Below are 16134 nucleotides of genomic sequence, written 5' to 3' on the forward strand. Positions count from 1 at the left end.
TAACTGTATTATACCGGCTAGCTTTTGCCAGCAACTTCATCTGCGTCAAATTAGTAACATGAATAGCAAAAAAATAAGGGCAATGTTAATAAAAATGAACAGGCGCTGCCTAAATATTTAATGTTCACGATGGTAGTGAGATAACTTTTAAAATTACGGGGATAATTTGTGATAAAAAAATCCTACATTGACCCAAGATACCAACAGTCGGTTCAGTCTATAAGCAATTAAGCATGAAAGCACAAACTACTAAAAAGATACTGATGAAAGGGTTTGGAGAGGGTCACTTGATCACTCATATAGTCACACCGGTATATTTTATGGTAGAAAATAATGAATAAAAAGGAAAGGGAGGAAAACGAAACATTAAATAAAATAAATAAATAAAAATAAAAATAAAATAGCCTTTATTTCAGACGTTTTGTTACATTTCATTTTGTTGTTGACATTCATAATATATTATATTTACTAGTTTTTGTCTGTATGCCTTTTGTAGGCAAAGGCCTCCCCTAACTCCTTCCATTTGTCTCTGTCTTTTGTTATTGTAGTCCAGGAACTTCCTGCAAAAACGAAACATTACATTAATTAAAATCACTATTATAATAGAAAAATCAATCACATAAAAAAATGTTTTAATGATAAGAAGAAAAAAAATATTCGTGAACGTAGATATTTCTGGAAATAACTAGGTTATGAACGCGTCCATGAGTGAATAGTCGAGCATCGTCCGTCGCATTCGCACAAATAACATGGAGGCATCGCTGTAGAAACTGACTTGAGCGTATTTGTCTTTGTTTACGTGTTGAATTAATGAAAGCAGAAAACGGTGGTTATAACAAGTGCACAAAGAAACATCCTTCTTTGGGTTATGAGATTTCTACAAAGACATTCTTACAGAGTTACTACGGAAAGCTAAAATTTGTGAAATGAATAACGGAGACGTCGGGGGGTCCAGAGGCAGAGGCCGCGGTTGGCAGCAGCCGGAAAACCAGCCTCGGGAGCTTCGGCGCCCGAAGATTGTCGGCGAGGATGCTAAAGGTAAAACGATGTTGTAAATACCCTACTTTTTTTAACCGACCCAGGTGCGATGACGTCGCCATAGTCGGCCAGTTAACTGCGTTTTTATTCAAGTCTTCAGGTGAAAGTTAAGGATTTCAATTTCTAATGACGTCGACGTAATTTGACAGAACGAAGACGGCCGGTCGCATACTTGCGGTATTTTCCGCTGAATCCTTATTTCATCTTCGAAGTATTTGTGTTTTTAACTAGGTTTATGCAAATAAGCTCATTTTGTATAAATACCTACGTAATTATCTAGTGTCACAATTTAATCAAGTGCTTTGACCTGTGATTTAATTTTAAGCCACATGTGTCTGTGTCACCCAGGGTTTTAAATGATTTTGTCTTATATTTGTGCCTAAGTAAGTAGCTTTTGATATTAGAAGTCTGTAAATACTAGTTTCATTATGCAGCCAAAAGAAGTGCCCTGTTATAATCATCACATAATACCCCTCACTTATGGGTACCCCCATGGTGGCACTTGATTAGGGGATTGGTGTCAAATTTGTGGATATCTGGACTTTGTAGTTGTTGTTAGCTACATGATAAACATCATCAATAAGTATTATAACATGTTATCTAATTTATTCTACACAACAAGTTTTACTCAACAATCTGAGAAGATTGAATAACTTAAGTTATGAAAGGGATCCTTGCATCTAATTAAACTAAATAATATTTTCAATCCTTTTTAGATAGCTAAGCCCTTTTTACTCTGGAATTGTGTATAAATTGCGTCCATCATTGTAAATTTGTGTCGCCAAATGTATAAAATCAAAATTTTGGTTTAAGTGGTTTGGTGTTGGATCCCAAATAAAGTACCTTGGTATAAATCTATGCATTTGCTTTGCAAAATATGGCAAAAACAAGAAATGATCACATTGTTGGTTAATAAAGATGATATTTGCATAATGTTACTTGGTTATACCTTATTGACCACTGTTCACTAACAATAAGAATGAAACACATTTATTTTCATACTTATTTAATTGCTTCATTTTCATAAGGTGTCTAAGAGATTCCCATATGTTTAATACATACCATGTACATGTTGAAATTTGTCTATGATTCTATATATTATGACCTACTTTGTTTTACGCTGCTGTATGCTGTTTTTATTGATGTTCCGGACACATGTTTCTGTAAAAAAATCATACTTTCCTAAAACACAATTCAAGTATTTTGTGATTAAAGCTGTAGTGGTTTAAAAGTCATTCAACTAAACTTGTTGATAGTTTGTTTTTATCAAGCAGATTTTTCAAACCAGATAAATAGTATTATCAGTGATTATAAAGATAACTAAATTAATACATCTCTACCTTTATCTGAATTTTTTTTGGAAGTCTGATCATTTTGTCTGCCTGTTGTTTCTTCACTATATAAATTTATTAAATATTGGAAGTGTAGTTAGGTCTATTTGGCTCAAATTGACCTAATGATGCTTATATGTATATACATTTGAAAAAATACAACAAGACTATTGCAAAGTTTATTATTTATTTCTTTCACACCATGTTATATAACATTTTACTTGTAAATTTTGCAATGTGATTTGTAAAATTTTTAGGAATGAAAAAGTTAGGTAAATTATTATTATTATTTGTAAAGCAGGCAGGCAGTTGTAGTAACTGATAAAGCCTGTATCCAGTTGTCGGTAGAGGTTTCAGGTGTTATGTGGAATTAGCACTGTGCTTGTCTAACTTATTCTTGAATTCGTTTACACTTTGGGCCGAAATGTTACAGTTCGGTTTTCAAAACCGAGTTCATATCTGAATAAACAGGAATCACAGCAACAATAAGTAATGTTTTCGTAACCTTTTTGAAATTTTGTAGTGGAAGCGCCCAAGTCGAACCTGTCTGCGGAGGCGAAGGAATGGTACCCACCAAACTACACCCCGCAGACATATGCGGCTGACCCAGCCCCGTATAGGCCCCAGAGGTTCTCCGTGCAGGACCGCCTGCGGCAGGCGCAAGATCAGAACCCGTACAACTTTGACAGCATGTCCTACTCGCTCGAGGAAGCTGAGAACATGGATTTGAGGGTATGTATATACTGAGTTTCAGAATAACCTCCTCAGTTCTCATGTACAGGTGTAGTATGAAAAGTTTTTCCTTAGTATTTTTACGGAAACTTATGAATGTGTCACGCTGTTTCAGTCAGTCTCAGTATGAGACGTACTGTCACTGTCTGAACTACCATGACAAATACGAACGTTTCCAGAAAAATACGAAGTACAATTTTTTGTACATATTCCAAAACTTATTAACTAGAACTTTTATTGAGTAACAAAAGTTCCAATTTTAAAAACATAATATATACTTCCAGGACTCAGGAGGAAAAGCCAATGACCAAATGTATTCAGCATTGTATAAATCAATAGTACATTGTGCAACAAGGGAGGTAAGGGGGTCATTAAATACGTGTGTCGTGATATATGAATATAGACACGAGTATTTAATATCCTTACCTCCTGAGTTACACACAATGTTTTTCATCACATTTGAGAGAAAAATACAGAGGAAAAAGTCATAAGGCAACAAAACGTTCAACGCAACGGCGGCGTTGCGACCAGTAGTGTATCTTGATCTATATCAGATTAACCATATTAAATCCATTGTTTTTGATAACAAACACCTTTTGAACGAAAACAAACACGAAAATAAATTATATATGCATATAAATTAAATGCGATGTTCAAGAAAACATATAAATCATATAATTGAATTAAATTTTTACTTATTTTTCATTCATTCATTAATTTTGATCTGTTGTACTCTCCGTTGCTAGGCAACGGTGGGCACCTCGCGCAGGCACGCGGTCAAGCGCGAATCGAGAACATATTGTCAGATTGTAAATTATAACGATTTATCCTAGTTAAATTTACGAAATAAATGCAAAACACACTGAAATAATTATAAACATAAATAAAATGCATTTTTCATACCGTATAATATCTTTTTCACCACACCAACTGGTAAAGGCTTACTTTGCTATTCGAAAACAGATAGCAAAATCGCATTTTATCCACGAGAATGCAAAGTAATTTTATACAATTTTTAACTACCTCTCGTTCGTTTTTCGTCACATTCCTAAATTTGTCTGATTCTGCTTTCGTCAGCCATTCTTTATTCGTAACGATCGTCGATGGTCTTTCTCAACTCATGGTCAAAGACGATAATGACTGCAAACTAAGTTGACGAATGAAGAATGGCTGACGAAAGCAGAATTGGACAAGTTTAGGAACGTGACGAAAAACGAACGAGTCGACCCAAGAGTATACCGAATACCGATCGTTGGCTATCGAGTAATGAAAAACTGGTTACTTATAGCGTATACTATAATTCCATTACTTTCGCAGGAGAACATCGGCAACCTGATAACAGTGATGTGCGAGATAACCTTCGACCCGGGCAAGTTCGACACCCTGTGCGGGCCGCTGGTCGACTCGTTCGCGTCCATGCTGCATGAGCGCAGCTACACGAGGGCGCTCATCGACGCCATCGTCAACCAGGTACGATCCCTGACACAGCTACCTGACAGCAGTGAACTTCGAGGCAAGTTCGACACCCTGTGCGGGCCGCTGGTCTACGCGTTCGTGTCAATGAGAATACACCATGGCGATTATATCGTTACGCCAACGTCAACCTGGTACGGAAGATATCTAGTACAAGAGATACCTGGTACCACAGCAACTTGGTCCTTTCATCTCATTGGATCTCTTTCTAAGGATCCAAAATGTTCTCTGTTAATCTTCATTGTTAAGAAATTCTCCTGAACTCCTGTTCAGTTCTTACGTCTTAGGGACTGGCCATATCTAAGAGACGCATGTCCTGAGGTGCGGAACGGAAGTCCGCGCCACGCCGCCTGAATGTAATTCAAAAAACGTCTCCTCAGTACATTTTGTATAGGAAAGACGTAAGACGCGCCTCAAGCGACGCCGCACCCCGTCGCCGCCACCGCGCCGCCGCCACCTCGTTAAATTACATTCAGGCGGCGTGGCGGAGACGTCCGTTGCGCGCCGCGAGATACGCAACGCTTAAGTGGGAACGCTACCTTAGAGTGCGCGAACACAACCCATTAAGAAAAAAGAGAATTGTACTATTCCCTTTTTTTGCATACTATTTTTAGCATAAGACAACAACAGTATGGTCCAGTCTCACTATGTTTGTGTTAACTTACACATTTGTCCTCAGTCGATTGGCGAGCCCAACTTCCGCTACAACGGCGCTCGCCTCTGTTCCATGTACGATTCCGTTGCCCCGCCCGAGGAGTCCACTTTCCGCGCCTGTCTCCTCGAGCGGTGCTCCGCCGAGGAAAACAAGATCATCACCGGTCTCGAGGGTTCTGAAGAGAATGTTCGCGGCTTCGCCATGTTTCTGGCTGAGATCTATACGCAATTAGAAGACAGCCAGGTTAGTTACCAATGAATCTGTTCACCTTCCAGATCTGTCTGTTTGAATCGTGCTCCACTGAGGAAAATAAGATCATCACCGGTCTCGAGGGTTCTGAAGAGAATGTTCGCGGCTTCGCCATGTTTCTGGCTGAGATCTACACGCAGCTAGAAGACAGCCAGGTTAGTTACCAATGAATCTGTTCACCTTCCAGATCTGTCTGTTTGAATGGTGCTCCACTGAGGAAAATAAGATCATCACCGGTCTCGAGGGTTCTGAAGAGAATGTTCGCGGCTTCGCCATGTTTCTGGCTGAGATCTATACGCAATTAGAAGACAGCCAGGTTAGTTACCAATGAATCTGTTCACCTTCCAGGGGGGTTACCATGACGTGCTAAAGCCGTTCAGTTTAGGTTGAGAGAGAGGGACGGAGCTATGTAACTGCTATAGCTGTGTCCCTTTCTCTCAACCTAAACTGAACGTCTTTAGTACGTCATGGTAACCCCCCAGATCTGTCTGTTTGAATCGTGCTCCACTGAGGAAAATAAGATCATCACCGGTCTCGAGGGTTCTGAAGAGAATGTTCGCGGCTTCGCCATGTTTTTCCGGTTTCCATCAGGCGGACTGTATACCTGTTTGCCACCGATGTGGTATAAAAAAACAGCCAGATACGCTGGCGTCCTAATATCTCTCGACAATATTCTAATAGCGTTATAAAAAGATACCTTTACTCGTATTCAAAAGTCGGAAATATGTCGGAAATATCTTTGTGCACAATTTTTATCTGCTGTGATTAATAATAGCTTGTCCCAAAGATGTTTTTTTTTTTCTGTTCTTCGGCCGGAAAGCATCAAATTTCGGGCTGCTGCGCTAAACGAAGTTACCGCCGAACAGAAAAATAGGACAGAAAAAACCGGCCAAGAGCGTGTCGGACCACGCTCAGTGTAGGGTTCCGTAGTTTTCCGTATTTTTCTCAAAAATTACAGTTAAATCAACCTATCTCAAAAACTATAAGAGATACTTTGATCAAACCAAAAATCGTTGAAAGAGTTAATTAGCATGCATCACCTCTATTTTTTTTAGAATTTTATACCCCGTAGTTATAAAAATAGAGGGGGGGGGACATACTTTTTACGACTTTGAGAGCTGATATCTCAAAAACCGTTCACTTTAAGAAAAATGTTTTTTAGAAAACTTTATATCATTTTAAAAGACCTTTCCATTGATACCCCACACGGGTATGTACATCGAAAAAAAAATTTTCATCCCTCAGTTACATGTATGGGGGGCCCCACCCCCAATTCTTTTTTTTACTATTTAGTGTCATAATTTTGTAGCGGTTCATACAACACATATTCCCATCAAATTTCATCACTGTAGTACTTATAGTTTCCGAGTAAATCGGCTGTGACAGACGGACAGACGGACAGACGGACAGACGGACAGACGGACATGACGAAACTATAAGGGTTCCGTTTTTGCCATTTTGGCTACGGAACCCTAAAAAGCCTCAAATCACATGTTTGTTGGCCTCGGCTCCGCCACGTGTGTGTGAGACATTTTTGTGACCTGTGACCTGAGACATTTTTTACTTTTTAACTTATTGTTATTGTCTGTCGTAGGGAGGGCGTATCCGATCGCTAGGCGAGAGCCTATGCAAGGTGCTGCTACACCTTCTCGACACCGACAACGAACCCAACATCAAGTCCGTTTGCCAGCTGCTGAAGGTGAGTTACTAACTTACTATAAGTCTCTAATGGGTCGGCAACGCGTATGTGACACCCCTTGAATTGCAGGCGTCCATAGGTTACGGTGACCGCTTTCCATCAGGCGGACCGTATGCCTGTTTGCCACTGACGTGGTATAAGACGGTGTCCCAAACCTTGGGATTTAAAGCGGACTCCAGGCTCCCATGAGTCATGGCAAACGCCGGGATAACGCAAGGAGGATGAAAATGAAAATTAATGAAAATGAAAATGAAATATTTATTTTTCAAGTAGGCATATTACAATGCGCATGTGAACGTCAAATAAAGCTACGCCGGCTCTAACCCTACGTCTCAGCCTCGAGAAAATTTCAGTCCCCCCTCAGTTGGGAGGGGGGACTGAAATCTGATGATCAGGGAGCGTACTTTTCATGCCGATGACATTAATCTGACGTCACGCTCCGTATAGGGTGATCCCAAATAGTTTTATTGTAAATTATTAATCATTAGTCGTCAATCATTTTAATCGTGTACAAATTACTTCAAATACAGTAGTCCATTTGGTTTAGGCGTATAATGTCCCACTCGCAAAACGTCCCTCCGCTATAATAACGTCCCATACGCAAAACGTCTTCTCTGCTAATTGTCCCTTATGCAAAAAACCCCATTCGCATTACGTCCCGTTATCAAAATGACCCATACCCTTCGCGAAATGTCCCTTCTGAAAATACCCCTATCGCTGAAAGTCACGGCTGCCTAATGCCCCTTTCGCAAAACGTCCCGTTTGCAAATAGCCAGGTTCTTATGGATTAAAGAGGTAATAATACAGATTGTTATCAATACTGGCCACTTGAATATAGTCCGGTTTCCTCACGATGTTTTCCTTCACCGAAAAGCAACTAGTAAATATCAAATGATATTTCGTACACAGTTCCAAAAAACTCATTGGTACGAGCCATTTTTTACGGGACATTTTGCGAAAGGGACGTGTTGCGATCGGGTTATTTCGTGAAAGGGACTTTCTGCGAAAGGGACGTAATTTATATAAAGGGACATTTTGAGAACGGGATATTTTGCAGAAGGGCCGTTTTGGCAATGGGACATTTTATAAAAGGGACCTTTTGCGAAAGGGACCAAGAGACGTTTTGCGAGTGGGACATTATACGCCTAAACCGTCCATTTACATGTGGCATAAATAATACCTACTTGAAACGTGAATAAAATTATTTGATTTGTTTTTATACATAAATGTAATTAAATAGTATTGTTAACAACACATTACAATAAATACGTAGAAAAGAGAATTCCTCTCTAACGTAAAGCACACCATCCTTCTTGCATTCATTACCATGCAAAGAAATTCATAACTTAAAATGATTAATGACTAATGATTAACTATTTACAATAAAACAATTTGTGATCACCCTATATGGAGTGTGACGTCAAATTGATGTCATCGGCACGAAAAGTACGCTCCCTGCTGATGATGAATGTTGTCGCCCCCTTTATACCCGACGTTGTGTAACACACATGCCTGAATCCGACTTGGGTATGGATCCGCGTGGGCAACAAGGGTTCATCATATCAGTAATACATATAACGCCATGCTACATGAGAGTAGGAGAAGGGGTCGCTTTCGACCACACTGTTATATGTATATTTACTCCAGAGTTGGCATCGCACGTCTGTTAATGAGAGTCAAGTCTACTGGCCTATCCAGAGTGACTCTCCCTGTACGATCGGTTCGCCTCCAGACTAAGTACTAGCTGAACATATAGTACTCTGGTGTCCTACACACCACCTGGACGTGGGGGCGCTGCCCCACGGGGTCCTCCATAAGCCTGCCCCCACTAGACCCGACCCTTACTCCAACTCATAACCGACCGTACTACATGCTTTGCCTGTGTGCTTCCGGTACACACTCCGGGGAGCCCTACGCTCCCCAGTCCAATGTCCTTGTATTATTTGTCTAGGTAGACACCTCAGGATTGGACTACGACTTAGTGAAACTACGTTAACCAAAGGCCGTTGGCTAACCCTTTGTTCCACTCCCATGTAGCTAGTATTGTCGATTATACAAGTATAAATATGTGTATAAACACTCACCAGGGCAGGCTCCTGTAACGGCGTGGAGGCGCTACATGTACTCCTCATTTCATACACCCCGCGCCGTCTCACGCCACGTGCACGTACCTTGCTTTTCTTCCAATGGCGCCAATGTGCTTCCGTCCCGCCATTGGAGCTGTCATTCGAGCTGTCCGTGTTGCCACATGACAAAGTAGTAACCTATTCAATACCACTTACCAATTTACATCGCGCTCGGCGCGACACTCTCGACAGCGAAAAAAGGTTATTGCAGCAAGGCGAGCAAGCTCCGCGTCCACTCCAGGATCTTATCCCTGGCTCGAATCGCTGCGCTCCGCTTGCTCCGACCAACGCCTCTCTCCTCCGGCTGCTCCCCTGATGGTGGGACTTCATCAGGACTGGATACTCCACAGTCACCCGTAGAATCAATCTCGATGTCGGGTTGTTCATCGAGTGCAGGTGTAGGGTTCAAACTCCTTGGAACCTCCACCTCTCCAGTGACCTCCTCGACCTCAACAGAATCTGCCGCCATGGGTTCTATGTCAGGTGTCTCGTCCTCCACCTCCAGCGGGTACAGATGGCCAACAGAACGTGTTAAAGTAGAATCGTCAGTCTTGACCCTCGCTACTCTACATTCGCCATCGCTTCCTCTGATCAGTTCGTGGATCTTCCCCACTTTCCAGAGGTTCCTGTTCTTGAGGTCCGATTTCACTTGTACGAGGTCGCCTACTTGTGGTGATCGAAGAGATTTCACTCTAGGCTGCTTGGGTGAGTTTTTGTATCTCTCTCTGAGACTAGCCAGATACTGTTGGATGAACATTCTTTTAAATTCCTCCAGAATGCTATACCCTCTCTTCCAGCTTTCAACAAGGTCGCTCTTTGTAGCCGTGTTACAAGTCGGTGAATCCACGGTGGACGGTCTCATAGTTAAACATTGTCCTAGGCTTAAAAAATCTGCTGGACAGAGAACATGTTCCACTTCAGTGCCGACTCTTGTCAGTGGTCTCGAATTAAGCACATTTTCCACCTCTTTCACCACTGTTAGTAGCCTGGTATCGTTAAGAAGGTGTTTTTCCAGTGTTCTTTTGAGGCAATGTTTTACCATGCCTATCAGCCGCTCATAAAATCCACCGTGCCACGGTGCTAGTTGACATATGAATTTCCACTGGATGTCATTCTTAACGCAGAATGGCTGTTGTACCATTTCAGCAACTAACTTGAAGCAAGTCGCATTGTCTGAGTATATCCGTTGCGGCTTGTTTCTCACAGCTATAAACCGTCGCAAGGCTAGGAGACATTCTTCAGCTGAAAGATCCTTTACAAGCTCAAGATGTATGGCTCTTACCGTCAAACACGTGAATAAAGCTATCCATCGCTTCTCTTTGCCAGTCTGGGTACTCACAAATAGCGGTCCTAGATAGTCAACACCAGTATAAGTGAAAGGTGTGTTATAATTCACTCGTTCTGGAGGTAGTGCCGGCGTAGCTGGTAAACGGTATGGACCACCTCCGTGTTTGACACACTGGGTGCAGCGTTTTAACACTTTCATCACCTGGGCTTTCCCCTGTGGTATCCAATAGCGTTCTCTGATGATACTCAATGTGTGTGGAGCACCGACGTGGTAGTTACTCTCATGGGTCTCCTTGATGACTCTGTCGGTGAACTCAGAGTTTTTTGGCAGTAGTATCGGATACTTCATGTCATAGCTCCAAGTGGTATTCGCCATACGTCCACGGCACCTCAGAAGGCCGTCTACATCGACAAAAAGATCTAAGTTTCGTGCTAAATGTGTTCTTTTACCATTTAGTTCTTCTTGAAAGTGACGTTTTTGTAGATCTTTTATCTCAGACACTCTTTTGTTAACAGTGGTCTGCTGCTGGATACCCTCTTCACTCTGATTCTCAGGATTGTCAAGTTCCATGGTTCCATCAGTAGGATATTCACCATTCTCTATGTGTGTGTTCAAATCCTGAGTCTCCATAGGTTCGTCGGGATCACTGGGACTTTCTTGCTCCAGGGCTTCACGTTGGTCAATGTTATCACCAGTGGATACTTCCTGTGTCGGTTCACCTGGGTAGTCACCCAGGACCTCCCCAACGGAAAGAAGGTTTTGATGTGACTCATAGAGTCTATTCTGGGGCCAGCAGGATTCTTCTTTGACAAGAAACTCTGGTCCGTTAAACCAAAGTTGTCTTTTCTCTTCAAACAGTTCGGGTCGTGTCGCAATGTCAGCAGGGTTTTGCTTTGTGTGGACGTAGAACATCTCTGTGTTGGGGTGGTCACGCTTTATTTCATTCACTCTGTTAGCAACAAAGGGTGGAAGCAATTCAGTAATACATATAACGCCATGCTACATGAGAGTAGGAGAAGGGGTCGCTTTCGACCACACTGTTATATGTATATTTACTCCAGAGTTGGCATCGCACGTCTGTTAATGAGAGTCAAGTCTACTGGCCTATCCAGAGTGACTCTCCCTGTACGATCGGTTCGCCTCCAGACTAAGTACTAGCTGAACATATAGTACTCTGGTGTCCTACACACCACCTGGACGTGGGGGCGCTGCCCCACGGGGTCCTCCATAAGCCTGCCCCCACTAGACCCGACCCTTACTCCAACTCATAACCGACCGTACTACATGCTTTGCCTGTGTGCTTCCGGTACACACTCCGGGGAGCCCTACGCTCCCCAGTCCAATGTCCTTGTATTATTTGTCTAGGTAGACACCTCAGGATTGGACTACGACTTAGTGAAACTACGTTAACCAAAGGCCGTTGGCTAACCCTTTGTTCCACTCCCATGTAGCTAGTATTGTCGATTATACAAGTATAAATATGTGTATAAACACTCACCAGGGCAGGCTCCTGTAACGGCGTGGAGGCGCTACATGTACTCCTCATTTCATACACCCCGCGCCGTCTCACGCCACGTGCACGTACCTTGCTTTTCTTCCAATGGCGCCAATGTGCTTCCGTCCCGCCATTGGAGCTGTCATTCGAGCTGTCCGTGTTGCCACATGACAAAGTAGTAACCTATTCAATACCACTTACCAATTTACATCGCGCTCGGCGCGACAAATGTTACATAACTTTTATTATATAATTTAATTATCAAGCGAACATTTTTAACTGACAATCTTGACTCTATACGTCGTATAATAATCGAAACGAAATCAGCCAAGAAGGTCAAAAGAACCTCTAAAATGTTTATACCTTATTTATAACACACGCTGAGTTTGCGTTTCCCTTACTCTGTTAAAAATAAATATGAACGATTAAGAAACGTGCGAATTCTTGACGCATGCACAAACGAACGTGCCTGCAATGATTACTTATTTGTTTTAACGCGGTCAGGCATAAGGTGACGTCAGTGACCCCAATAATATGGTCGCCTCGCTTTCTCGCGACATATGGATGGTTATTATTGTTTTGACTATATCAATATGTGTTTTTAATAATTTTGTTACTTTACTGGACTATGGAACTTCAGAACAAACGATTACAAGGATATATCAACTATTTTGCTGAAATAATTTCTTATTTATTTAATTGAGATTCTGTATATTCTGACGACAAAGGTTTCATAATAACTGTCTAGTTGTGATTTTGTTTTAATTTATAAAACGCACAGAAAAAAAGTGCCGTGCCAATATATCGAAAACCATGACATTTTCATTATCAAATTCGCTTAATGTCCTACCTATCACCCTTTTTCGTTTTGGAGTTGTAGGGACACCCTCGATTGATCGATCGATGTATGGCACCAAAAAAAATCCGGTTTTCAAACCAAAACAATGTTGCCCCTGCGAGCAATCGTGCCTGATGCCCGTTCCGTTCATCAACTGACATATTTTCAATAGCAAAATATTAATATTATCGTCACGATATTGTCTTCGGTCACCGCGATAGTTACTCATGAAATAAAACTATGGAAACGGATTAAATCGCGTATAATGAATTTATAATTCATCCCGACGTTTCGAACACTTTACAGCATTCGTGGTCAATGGGTGACTGAGGAAAAATTACAATGTGCTACCCACATACAAGAAATATTAACGAACCATGACCATAAATAATATAGATTTTTAAGGCGGGTTCACACATTATTAATAAAGCTAGTTATACAATATTAAAAAAAATCATTTCCATAGTTTTATTTCATGATTATCGTCAGGGTTCATTAATATTTTTTGTATGTAGGTAGCTTTTGCACATTGTAATTTTTCCTCAGTCACCCGTTGACCACGAATGCTGTAATGTGTTCGAAACGTCGGGATTAATTGTAAATTCATTATACGTGATACAATCCGTTTCCATAGTTTTATTTCATGAGTAACTATCGCGGTAACCGAAGACAATATTAAGCAAAATATTAAGTCTGAAAAACATTTTCGTGTCCAGCTTTCAGGCATCGCTCTGGACGCGGATTGCCCGGGCGGCATGCACGCCATGTTCGAGCGGCTGAAGCGACGCGCCGCGCTGCCCGCCGTGCGCGCCGTGCTAGCCCTGCGCCAGGGCCGCTGGGGGCTGGCCGAGCCCACACGAGGTATGTACAGACGCATATTATGTATATACAGAGATCAACCGTTATTTGTATGCCCTTTTCGTAATAATTTACCTTATATGCATTTAGAAATGACGTCTGAACACTGATTATATGAATATATTTCAACTGTTTTCCGCTTAAATCACATTTATTATGAAAATTGTTTTCCTTTATTGCTTACAACAAGTAGACTGTGCGAAAAGAGAACAATTGTGAAATATTCAATCTATGATCCTTCTCATTCCGAATTAGTCATGAAAATTGCTTTACAAATAGCAACCATTTCTCAGTCTCAAGGTTGACATTGCGATAACTTGTTCAAGTCGTCAACGATAAATTTATAAAATGACCTTATGGTTCGCCTTACATGGAGCCAAACTTATAAAATTGTATATGTCACCCCATAATTTTTCAATTACAGTTCTTGCCCTCCTAACTGCCCTATCTCTTCTTCTTTTTGGGGGAGCCAATCCCCATACACTAACCAATTTTTCATTTTTTGGGGAACCTATCCTCATACACTACCCAATCTTTTTATTTTTCTCGGGGAGCCTATCCCCATACACTACTTTACCCTCTGTTTATTAACTAGGTCGTGTTGGTACAGTGAGTAACGGCGACGGCGCGGGCGCGGGCGACGGCGGCTACCTCGCCGACGGGCACTCGCTCACGGCCGAGGAGTGCGCCTTCCTGCAGAGCAACCTGCCGCCCAAGTCTGCCGCTCTAGAGGAGGACATACTGTGAGTACTGGCATGATTGTTTGTACAGGCTGCAATACTTAGTATGTTGCTCTTCGACGGCCGCAGAAATATGGGACACGCTCAAAAAGATCTTGTCAGCGTTTGCGGCCTTCGTTGTTTAACATATTAATATTACGGCATAACTACTCTGCTCGTTATACTTCTGTGCATTGTTTGCCCATAGCGGTCAATATGGCGGCAATACAATGTCTGAGGACCCCAAAATCCCCTTTGAAGCGCACGTGCTTCATACATTGTGCAGATTTTTAATTTTTTATACCTAATCACGGTCACGAACAAAAATGATTCAAATACGTAAAAAAAGGGCAGTGATCGCCATTATAAATGTGTACTTTAAATCAATATTGAAAAAGGTGTGTTATTTTCATCATATTTCCGTTGTTTTCGAGTTTAATTAGTTTCTTAAAGTAATATTACCATTGTTTATTTATTATAACTGTAATTTGTTACTAAATAAATTATTTAGCTATCAACCCAGTACCTACCCACAACACAGGCCTTCTTCAGCTTACTATGTGTCTCAGTCAATTTGTGTGAGAATGTTATATAATATATATGTTTATTTATTTTATAAATTTCAGCGAGGAACTGGAGAATGAAGCCTGGGACACCGGCATGGACGCCGAGATGCAAGCCGGCTTCCTCGAGTTCCTCAAAATGTCCAACCAGATCAACCGATAACCTAGGTCCAGTGGCCGGGCTAAAAAAAAATATAAAACACAAAACTATAAAAAGATTTATCCCTAGAGCGACCAACTTTGTAATCACTCTAGAAGGAAACGGTTTCGATGTTTTGACATACTTTGCGAGATTAAATGTTTACCGTTAGTTCCATTTTTAGTGGGCAGTGTGGTTGAAATTCTTATATAGCCGGGTCGAAACAGGACGAGGGCTGACGCGAGACAATGTGCTCGCGCGGCAAATGTTCAATGTAGACGTGCCTCAGCCGAGGCAGGTTGGTCTTAAACTGGCGGGCTGCCTCAACCGAGGCAGGTCTACAATGAACGTTTGCCGCCCGACCACATTGCCTCACGTCGTGCCTGGCTCTGTCTGTACCCGGCTAATTGCGAAAAAAAAATGTAAGGTAAGGTGAGGTAAGACTAACGTAGTTTATTTTACTTAGGGCAAGAGCACAAGAATAAGAATTCCTTACAAGTGTTATTCTTGTTTTAGTGTTCTTATCCCATCTTACCTTCTTAGCTTAGGCATTTTTTCGCAATTTCTAGATTGGTACCTTAGTTAAAATTCATTAGGTAGACATTTTACTTCGCAAAGTATTGAGTAAATGTCTAAACTCAGTATAAACTTAAACGCGCCTGTGTCATCACTGCAGCTTATCTACTTAATGAATCGAAATTCGAAACTATTACATAAGTTTTACTCGCGCCTATTAAAATTTAAGAAGCAAACTTGAAAAAGATGTCTTTTCCGCGCTGATAGATGGCGCCTTTTAGAGTGGTTAGACAATTGGACATTATTTAAGAGCTTTTTAATTTTTAACATCGTGCTTTTTTCTTGAATAGCATAATAGGATCGATACAGTACATACGTTATACATGTTGACGGACATACTGTGGGATTTACGTGT

General features: G+C 41.4%; 1 protein-coding gene across 5 annotated transcripts; it reads left to right on the forward strand.

The window, feature by feature from the left end:
- The first annotated feature begins 728 nt into the window (after nt 1–728).
- On the forward strand, nt 729–15662 carry LOC125226089 (polyadenylate-binding protein-interacting protein 1). Of its 5 annotated transcripts, none has more exons than XM_048129943.1 (9): nt 729–1038; nt 2893–3101; nt 4419–4571; nt 5254–5382; nt 5705–5794; nt 7073–7177; nt 13641–13785; nt 14375–14525; nt 15128–15662. In XM_048129943.1, exons 1-9 carry the CDS (start codon nt 927–929, stop codon nt 15225–15227), a joined length of 1194 nt encoding a protein of 397 aa, XP_047985900.1. In that variant the 5' UTR covers nt 729–926; the 3' UTR covers nt 15228–15662. The 5 variants fall into 5 exon arrangements, with proteins under 5 accessions (XP_047985900.1, XP_047985898.1, XP_047985899.1 ...); XM_048129941.1 differs by having other exon boundaries at nt 730–1038; nt 5254–5472; nt 5666–5794; nt 14378–14525; XM_048129942.1 differs by having other exon boundaries at nt 730–1038; nt 5254–5472; nt 5666–5794; nt 14393–14525.
- The last annotated feature ends 472 nt before the right edge of the window (nt 15663–16134 follow it).

The sequence above is a fragment of the Leguminivora glycinivorella genome, chromosome 5, assembly GCF_023078275.1.
Source record: "Leguminivora glycinivorella isolate SPB_JAAS2020 chromosome 5, LegGlyc_1.1, whole genome shotgun sequence".
Lineage (NCBI taxonomy): Eukaryota > Metazoa > Arthropoda > Insecta > Lepidoptera > Tortricidae > Leguminivora > Leguminivora glycinivorella.

Coding starts and splice junctions, on each gene's coding strand:
- LOC125226089 (XM_048129941.1), top strand. CDS start 927: ATGAATAACGGAGACGTCGGGGGGTCCAGAGGCAGAGGCCGCGGTTGG. Junction 5,473..5,665: donor CGCAATTAGAAGACAGCCAG/GTTAGTTACCAA, acceptor TTCACCTTCCAG/ATCTGTCTGTTTGAATGGTG. Junction 13,786..14,377: donor GCTGGCCGAGCCCACACGAG/GTATGTACAGAC, acceptor TTTATTAACTAG/GTCGTGTTGGTACAGTGAGT.